This window comes from Telmatherina bonti, assembly GCF_933228915.1.
Source record: "Telmatherina bonti genome assembly, chromosome: 8".
Lineage (NCBI taxonomy): Eukaryota > Metazoa > Chordata > Actinopteri > Atheriniformes > Telmatherinidae > Telmatherina > Telmatherina bonti.
This window is the reverse complement of record NC_136626.1, coordinates 34,396,648-34,406,847: the sequence shown is the minus strand read 5'-3', so window position 1 is coordinate 34,406,847 and position 10,200 is coordinate 34,396,648. Positions and strand designations below refer to the sequence as shown.

The 10,200-nt window shown below is 39.7% G+C and overlaps 1 protein-coding gene across 1 annotated transcript in view; it reads left to right on the top strand.

The window, feature by feature from the left end:
• The window catches only part of rab6ba (RAB6B, member RAS oncogene family a), a 91,854-nt gene that overhangs the window by 44,666 nt on the left and 36,988 nt on the right, over nucleotides 1-10,200 (top strand). Inside the window, exon 2 of the mRNA XM_079245423.1 lies at nucleotides 9,212-9,270. Coding sequence (XP_079101549.1) covers nucleotides 9,212-9,270 — 59 coding nt within the window. The remainder of the gene's footprint in view (nucleotides 1-9,211; nucleotides 9,271-10,200) is intronic.

The following is a 10,200-nucleotide window of genomic DNA, read 5'->3' as shown; positions in this document are numbered from 1 at the left end:
CTGGTTCTGGTCCTGATGGAGGTTTTCCTTCCTGGTTCTGGTCCTGATGGAGGTTTTCCTTCTTGGTTCTGGTCCTGATGGAGGTTTTCCTTCTTGGTTCTGGTCCTGATGGAGGTTTTCCTTCTTGGTTCTGGTCTTGATGGAGGTTTTCCTTCTTGGTTCTGGTCTTGATGGAGGTTTTCCTCCCTGGTTCCGGCCCTGATGGAGGTTTTCCTTCCTGGTTCTGGTCCTCATGGAGGTTTTCCTTCCTGGTTCTGGTCCTGATGGAGGTTTTCCTTCCTGGTTCTGGTCCTGATGGAGGTTTTCCTTCCTGGTTCTGGTCCTGATGGAGGTTTTCCTTCCTGGTTCTGGTCCTGATGGAGGTTTTCCTTCTTGGTTCTGGTCCTGATGGAGGTTTTCCTTCTTGGTTCTGGTCTTGATGGAGGTTTTCCTGTCCACAGTCTCCTTGTGCAGCTCAGGATGTGGGTCTGAATCGGACTAGATCAGAAGAAGTCCACTACATTCTTTTATTTAAACCTGATCAGAGTATAAATGGAGGCTGTGAAGCCTTAAAATCTCTTGTTTAACCTTTTCAGTCTTTTTTAATTCCTTGCACTGTATCCTCACATTTACAGGAAACAGTACATGTATGTACATGTATGTATCATGCTCTACGTGAGAACATACTTGCACCTTTAATCCATTAAATTTATACCTTTAATTCATTAAAAAAAGGACACACATTTACTTTTAGCTCCATTTATGAGTCTCAGTGGGTTAAAGCATTCAGGTTGTAATCCTTTTTCTGACAGTGTGTGTCGACATATAATAGTCGACATATAAAACACACAAAATAAATCTGTGTGTACTGAGGAAGACCTGCCGTCCACGATGAAGATATCTGGGTGTTTCTTCAGATTTTGTGTTGCTTTGACATTATTTGAGCTGTAGGAGGAAATGAGAACATGTTGTCTGTCCCTGGGTTTTGAAGCTTTCAGCAGCGACCGTGAGGCACAGAGAGTTCTGTCTCATGTTGCTGAGAGGATGAGGAGGATGAAGAGGATGAGTCAGCCGCGAGGCTGTCAGATCAAACTCATGATGTTCTGCTGTCTTACAGCTGCTGATGCTTCTGCACGAAGAGTGTTTTCTTAACTTTGTTTTAATCTATGCATAAATTCTCATCTCAACATCAATGTGAGTCTGGAAAAAGATGAAGATGAAGAGGAGTAGACGTCTTTACAAACAGATCAGCCTGATGCAGACACACAAACTGCTCTCCAGAGTGTAGAAATCCTTAAACACCCGCTTAGTCATCCGGTTTCGTTCACATTTTCTAACCCAGTGATCCCTCACATTAAATTCCCTTAATCAGTGAAAACACCACAGACTTCATGATCTGGGATTCATGTTGAGTCACATCAGAATGATAAAATAATCATGTTGAAAGATGACAGACAGGTTTTTATTCTTTAATTATTCTGCTCAACACCACATGTTGCTGAATTTACAGCAGTGACTCAATAACGTGCACGAGACGGATGATTGAGAAGCCAAGCAGCGATTTTCAGCGCCTGCTGGAGTCCATCTGAACTGCATCGTATAGATCTAAGATCACACACAGGAATAAAATGTGTATTTTCAGTTGCATGCTTGACATCAATAAGGTGACAGCTGGAGCTGCAGTGAAAACGCACTGCTCGCTATTCACATTTTATAAGATAATCAACTTTAAAAGGCAAGTCAAGGCAGGCTAAGTTTATTTGTGCAGCAGATTTTATATTAAAGACGATTCAAGGTGCTTTAGATAATATAAAGCATTACAGATTGTACAAATAAAGTATTTTGAAGTAGTGAAAGGCAACAACAAGTAGCAAAAATCACAATAAAATCATAAATTAAAGTCTTCAGTCAGTGTCACTGCTTTTTAAAAGTGTTCTCATCACAGACCGTATATGAAAGATGAACAGAGCCTCGGGTGATTAAAAATGAAGCCTATGTGGAAGTACATAAAACTGCAGTTCCCCCTTCATCCACTAGGGGCTGCAAAACAGAGCAAATCCCCATAGACTCCCATGTTAAAAAGACCAACTTCACAGCAGAAATAAACATGTTTACAGCCTGGTTCCAAAATCCATTTTAGGTTTAATAGGTCAGGTTTACCTTCATGACAACTGTGGGGGGAGTGAATTTTTTTCTAACTCGCCCGTTTAAAAGTAATTTAATCTCAAAATTCGGCATATTTAGGGGCGTGTCCTTTTGATTGACAGGTACCCGATCTCCTGCTTCAAGTAAGAAGAATGTAGAACAACCGCGGTTTTTAGCCGGTTAACGACGTGACTTAGCTTTAGCCTGCTTACCTCCGTTAGCTGGTTAGCTCCTGTTATCTCCTGGTTAGCTCGGTTAGCTCTTAGCTACAGAAAGCTCGGAGTTCACTCGATGTCAATCATCCACCATATCGCTCACAGCCCCCCTCTCAGCTCCACCTCTTTGCCCATATTTGTATTTTCCTGGAGAGACGAAACGCGTGACGCTCCTTAGATGGCGATGGTAGGAACCGCCCACCGAGCTTCAATTCAGCTCTTCAGAAATGTCATGGAGGGTCGGTCCAGCTTTTATATACAGTCTATGCTTCTCATCTATTTGTTGGTTGTGATTCTGTGTGTGAAAGTGATGAGTCAGTTTACCTGCATCATAAACTCAGGTTCATGCACAACATTTGTCTCAGTGACTGTATGTGTTTATCTGTAACACCTCCTATAGACGCAGCCTTTTGAATTCTTCATATCAAAATGCAACATTTTCTTTGAAAAACTGATCTCGGTCTCACATGCATGATGTCTAAAACAATTATATTTAACCAACAAACAAACTTCCTGCTTATGGAAGTTATTTAAAACCAAAATAAATAGTAAAACTACAAACATGTGACGGCAACTCTGTTCCAGCCCGTTAGAGGAGCTTGCTAACTAGTTCTAACTATTACTAACTAATTAAACTGCAAAGGTTTGAGAACGGGCTGCACGTGTCAAGTCATTCACCTCCCATCCGGTTATACGTGTTCATTTAGCTCAGGCACTGTGATAAACTTCTAACTTAGTGGTTCGCACAACACATGAACAAATTTAACCACATTCGTTATCAGTCGTGTCTGTTTTCCACTTTGTGGAAAAGAAGAAAAAGTTTGTAAAGGGGACAGATTTTAGGAAATAATTGGTAACACTTTATAATAACTACACACTCCGAAGCATTTGTTAAGCATTGGTTCAACATTAATAAATACTGAATTCATCATTCATTTCTGTTTTACTCATTGATAAACACATTAGATAGTTCAAAATTCCTGAATTGATCATTTAAAAAGCAAGTTTCTTGCATTAATAGTTATTGGTCAATACGTTATGAACACATTTATTACTCTTGTACTCTTTTATTAATCTACAATATATTTAATGATTGTATTTTCATGGTGTATAATATCGATTCAGCATTTCAAAATCTAGTATTGCATCATTTATCAAAAAACCTCAGAAATGGCTGCAGTGACTTTAGTCAGTAGTTCCATGTCCTGATGGCATATTTGTGTGCATTGGAGGCCTAATTAACCAATGCTCAACAAACACTTCTAAATGTGTAGTTATTATAAAGAGTTACCAAATAATTAACTGATTATTTTAACCAAACTGATGTAAAATATGAAGCGCAGCTTGTAAAAGCAAACAGCCAATAATATTTAGATTCTATCAGTAGATGTACATGTCTGGATAAAAGCCAGTCCCTGCTTTTAGAAAAATTTAATTAAATCAACATTAAAATGTGTTTGTGAGAAACTTAGCTGAACTAGTACTTTTCCATTATTAAAACTAGCTTGAAGTGCTAGTTCTCTAGCAGCTTTTGTAGTTATTTCAGCTTTTCTTACAGACCATCACTAAATCAGCAGAACTCATTAAATATAATGAAAACCTCCTAAAGTAGGTCAGCTTTGGAGTCAAGTTAGTCCGATGTATTGATAAATTAGCCAAGGATGATTAGCATAATGAGTAGCTGCACAGCAGCCTCACAGCTATGGAAACTGAAAGCAGAGATGATTGTAATTACTCTGATAAAAATCTCTTTCTGTAAACAGTTGCAACTGGATGCAGATGAGATAAATTGGGAATATCAGGCGATTATTTACTGAGTGGGCTGGTCTCAGTTAATGTGGAGTTAAAAGCTCTCAGTGAACCATCTCCTCTGCTGATAAATAGATACAGACCTTTGATTGATTCTTTTTTTTTATCTCCTCCATACCATGTTATTAATCAAAGAACTGAGGAAACCTCATCTAAAAATCTTGTCGTCTTTCAGTAAGTCAGCCATGTCTAACCCTCCTCCCTTTCTTCTGATGAATTTAGGCATTAGGTGCCCTTAATGCTCCTGCCGATATGAAACAAGATGATTGATTTCCAGCAACGTGTGCAACGTCTAGAAAGTTGTTTTCCTGACAGTCAAAGCATCAGAAACACACAAATCGCACAACTCAACATTATTTCCAATGCATGAAGGAAAAATAACATTTTGATTCATATTGATTATAAAGAAACAGTCATTGTTCACATGCTGGACACATGGTCCTTATAATGCTGATTTGTGTATTTTCTCTGCTCATCTGATGACTAGAATCAACAAAAATATCTTTAAGCCAAAAGAAAACATGTTTTTAATGACACATATGTTTTTATCATGGCTGCCTTGGGTATTGTATTTGTTTAAAGTATCATTTTTCCACATCCTCAGAAACAAGCACTACATCTTCATTGGCTGCAGTGTGAAAGTAACCTGTAGGGGCAGGTATAGGGACCAGTTTAACCAGTGGAATAGATGATGTGAAGTTTCTAAGGAATCATTTACACCAGAATGCTGAGACTGAAGTGAAAAAAATCTATTTTGTTGCGTTGTAGCCTCTTTCTTCCATGGTAGCAGAGTAAGAGCTAAAAATTAGCCAGCAGGCTTCAGAGTGACAGAAGCTCGCAACGCAAGGTGCGTCCTGTCAGTGTTAACTGGAACTGGAACGTAAACTGGAATCTTTGGCTGCACCTGGACGCTATTCAACCCTGAAAATCCCAACAACAATGGCAGACCTTGATGTCCTGTTTGTTGTACTGCTTCTTTTCAATTCAATTCAGCTTTATTTGTACAGCGCCACTTCACAACAATGTCGTCTCGGGACACTTTACAGAAACATCGGTCTTTTATTTTACTTGTTCTGTTGAAGCAAAACCTGTTTGTGGTCAAACTGGGTTAGCTCCTCTTAATTAGACTCTTCCGCATAAGACTCTTCTTGACCTGGATTAGACTCCTCTGGATTAGACCCTTCTACCAAAGATTCCTCTGGATTAGACCCTTCTACCAAAGATTCCTCTGGATTAGACCCTTCTACCAAAGGTTCCTCTGGATTAGACCCTTCTACCAAAGGTTCCTCTGGATTAGACCCTTCTACCAAAGGTTCCTCTGGATTAGACCCGTCTACCAAAGGTTCCTCTGGATTAGACCCTTCTACCAAAGGTTCCTCTGGATTAGACCCGTCTACCAAAGGTTCCTCTGGATTAGACCCGTCTACCAAAGGTTCCTCTGGATTAGACCCTTCTACCAAAGGTTCCTCTGGATTAAACCCTTCTACCAAAGGTTCCTCTGGATTAGACTCTTCTACCAAAGGTTCCTCTGGATTAGACCCTTCTACCAAAGGTTCCTCTGGATTAGACCCGTCTACCAAAGGTTCCTCTGGATTAGACCCGTCTACCAAAGGTTCCTCTGGATTAGACCCTTCTACCAAAGGTTCCTCTGGATTAGACCCTTCTACCAAAGATTCCTCTGGATTAGACTCTTCTACCAAAGGTTCCTCTGGATTAGACTCTTCTACCAAAGGTTCCTCTGGATTAGACCCTTCTACCAAAGGTTCCTCTGGATTAGACCCGTCTACCAAAGGTTCCTCTGGATTAGACCCTTCTACCAAAGATTCCTCTGGATTAGACTCTTCTACCAAAGGTTCCTCTGGATTAGACCCTTCTACCAAAGGTTCCTCTGGATTAGACCCGTCTACCAAAGGTTCCTCTGGATTAGACCCTTCTACCAAAGGTTCCTCTGGATTAGACCCTTCTACCAAAGGTTCCTCTGGATTAGACTCTTCTACCAAAGGTTCCTCTGGATTAGACTCTTCTACCAAAGGTTCCTCTGGATTAGACCCTTCTACCAAAGGTTCCTCTGGATCAGACCCTTCTACCAAAGGTTCCTCTGGATCAGACCCTTCTACCAAAGGTTCCTCTGGATCAGACCCTTCTACCAAAGGTTCCTCTGGATTAGACCCTTCTACCAAAGGTTCCTCTGGATTAGACCCTTCTACCAAAGGTTCCTCTGGATTAGACTCTTCTACCAAAGGTTCCTCTGGATTAGACCCTTCTACCAAAGGTTCCTCTGGATCAGACCCTTCTACCAAAGGTTCCTCTGGATCAGACCCTTCTACCAAAGGTTCCTCTGGATTAGACCCTTCTACCAAAGGTTCCTCTGGATTAGACCCTTCTACCAAAGGTTCCTCTGGATTAGACCCTTCTACCAAAGGTTCCTCTGGATCAGACCCTTCTACCAAAGGTTCCTCTGGATCAGACCCTTCTACCAAAGGTTCCTCTGGATTAGACCCGTCTACCAAAGGTTCCTCTGGATTAGACCCTTCTACCAAAGGTTCCTCTGGATTAGACCCTTCTACCAAAGGTTCCTCTGGATTAGACCCTTCTACCAAAGGTTCCTCTGGATTAGACTCTTCTGGACTAGACTCCTCTGGATTAGACTTTTCTGGATTAGACTGTTTTTACAGGTTTAGGTAAACGAAGCCTAAGACAAGCGACGTCGTGCTGGGTTTTGGGGGTTTAAATATCACGCGACAGAGGAAGAAAAACTTTGGTATTGATGAAAATGTGTCATGGAAATCTAAGTGGTATAAAAAGCAAAATGGTTGAAACTTTTACTGCGTTACATAAAATCTAGATTCTCTAAAAAGAAATAGTCTTTTTTTGTGTAATTCCAAGGCGGAAGTTAACTTTGTCCTCTCCTCTCCGTATTGTACCGTTTGGATTCAGTCCGCAGAGTTTCTTTGTGTAGAAAATAAATAAAACAGTCAGGCTGTCACACTAAAGGTTCGACTGATGTATCCCTCCATTTACAGTAGAAATTATGATTATAGATTTTCATGGCATTATTATTGTCAAAGAAATAATCACGATTCTGTTGTTTTCAATATTTAAAAAAAAAAAAAAATTCTCAGCAATATAAATGTATACAACCACATGAATGCTCCTCACTGGTCTTTAAGTTTTATTTATTATATCTTTTGCTGGCAAAATAATCTAGAAACAGAGCAAAGTCTCCCTCCTACTGCATCTCTATATGAATAAATAAATCATACTTATTAACTCTGAGAAACGGATAGAAAGGCTACATGACCTCCACTTGGACCTGGGAGGCTTCTTTCCAGAAACTACAACATAAAAATGCTTTTCAACCTTTATTTTCAACCTGAGAAATTAGAAATGCAGGAGAAACATCTGTCTCGCTTTGACTTCCAGCAGAATATCTGATGTTTAACCCTTTATGGGGCAGGTGACTATTTTTGATCACTTCGTTTTCTTTCATATTCAGCATGAAACTATTGTTTTTTTTTGTTAATGTAACAACAGAATGGAGGTCTCTGTACATACCAGAAGGACTATTTTAGGTTAAAATTTCTAATTTCAAGGTATTTCATTGAGTGCCCTAAAAGGGTCAACACATAAATAAAGCTGTAACAGTGGAAATAAAGGGAAAAAAAAAGCGACATTTCTGGAATGAGATTTTTTTTTTTTTTTTTTACAGATTATTAAGCATTGATTGGAGTCTGTTATGTTTTAATCTATCATATCCAGGTTTTTCTAATCAGTGTGACGTGACGTTCAGTGATGCTGCTGATCTCATCACATTGCTGCAAACCCAACCAGTCGTACATGATTACAAAACGGCAAAAAACACAATTTAGTTTGATTTAACCAAACTGCTGAGCATTTAGCTTCACTTTAGCATAAAATCTGCTGGTTATCTTGCAGGCGGTGAAACATATTGGATGTATTTCCTTCTTTCTCTGCAACTTTTTATGTTTTACAGGCTGACGATCCGCCCTCTACATTCACACTTAAGTCTCTGTTTTTTGTATAACCTATGACTTAATCCGTTGGGGGAATAACTCTTCCTCTGCTGTCTCCTGTAACACGCCTCTCCCGCAACTCATCAACACAAGCAGCAACATCTGGAAGTTGCTCTGATCAGACAGCTGCTAGAAACCCTTGATCCAAAATATCCTCCACTGAACAGGAATTACTTTACTTTGCGAAGTAATGAGTAAATGTAAATGTGTGTGAGAGAATCTTTCTGCCTGGCTTGTGAACGTGTCTGGTCTCTTTGTTATTCCTTAACCGGAGAAAAATGATGCATTGGGTTATTTAATAAAACCACAGCATCCTACAGTCATACACAGGTACAGACAGCTGCCATTAGACCAGCCATGCAGCACTAAACCTAAAGACCTGCACACACACACTATTATACGTCAGGCTAGGGTGTGGAGGGCCGGGTTTGATTGACATAATCAAGCAGCCTGGCAGGCATCATCACATTTTAATTCATGAGTTGCTACGCTGCGTGCACAAGCTGTGGACTGAGATGCATTAAATAACCAGCAGCAAGTCAAGCATGAATAATTGCATGACATAACTGTTCCCGCTTCATGTTTTCAGGAATTCAGCACGCCAGAAAGATATAAGATTTTAATCCAGGACTTTTAAATTATACAACATTTAGATGGATTAAATTATGTATAAAGGTTAAGTTAAATACCGTTGAGTCATCACTCAGATAATGGTGTTGGTGTCATGAGGAAGGTAGTTTAAATTCAGTCTATTCTGCTCTGTAAAAGTTAGTTTCCATCTTCGCCTCTCGTCTTCCTGCATCGTATTTTCCATGCAAATTGAAAATGTTTGCTTTATTGATGCGTAACATTTACAGCAGCAGCTGTTGCTGCATCTGAACCCGGTGCTGCTGGTGGTGACCTCCGCGCCTCCTAATGAACTCCCTGCTGCCGCAGTGAGAGGAAACTTCCACTTTAAAGTTCACCAACAGTGTGAATGCAGAGATGTCCATCATGTAATGCGCTCTTGTCCTCTTTCTTGTCTTGCAGTTGGAAAGACGTCTCTGATCACACGGTTCATGTATGACAGCTTTGACAACACGTATCAGGTAGGTGCTACTGAAGGCAGAGTGGGGTTGTCATGTCTGTGGAGATGATCTCCTTTGATCAGACACACTGGGCTGAAGGCCTCTCTGAAACGAAACAAACAGCTGAACCAAGTGAGAATTGGTCAATGAAATTAATGTACAGTAGCTTCCTATGTGTGTAAAAAGAGGATGTTTAAAGCAGCATCAGATGATAAAAACAGAAAACTTAGAACACAGAGAGCACTGTAGGCCCCTTGGCAATCAGTATTTTTAACCCTGTTCTGCAGAGAAGCCTAATTTCCTCACTATCCTGCAACAGAAATATCGCTTATGCAGCTCCTTTCAAGCTCCTGCAGAAGGCTCTTAAAGAAAACCTGCAGATTTACTGCTTTATAAGCAAAAAGAATCTACTTACACAGTAATAAAAAAGGAATTAGAAATAAATCTCATAAGATATTTCACTCAGAGCGTAAAATGTGCATCGAGCTCGCTCTGAATCTTTATTGTAAGAAAGTTCAGTGTTATGAGTCGCTGTAATAAACAGAAACCACAAGCAGATTTTCTGAAGGAACAATGAAACCCATCAGTAGCAGAATCCCCCGGGTTTACAGCTTCTACAACGCAAAGATAGTTAGTAAAGTTAGGAAGATAGGAAGGAAATGGATAGTAAGTAAAGATAGGAAGTATAGTTTAGTTATTATCAATCAATCTTTATTTATAAAGCACTTCTCATACAATAAAAATGTAGCACAAAGAACTTTACATTAAAAGCAAAAAAGGATAAAAAACAAAATTATCATATCCCCCTAAATTAAGAGTGTGTGAAACTAACACAACACAGCAAACACATTAAATTATGTCTCGCTGTGTCAACCCCATTAACTGTGTCCGGAGAATGAAACACTGGAAAAATAAACAATATACCAAGACTGAATAAAATGTAAGAGAATA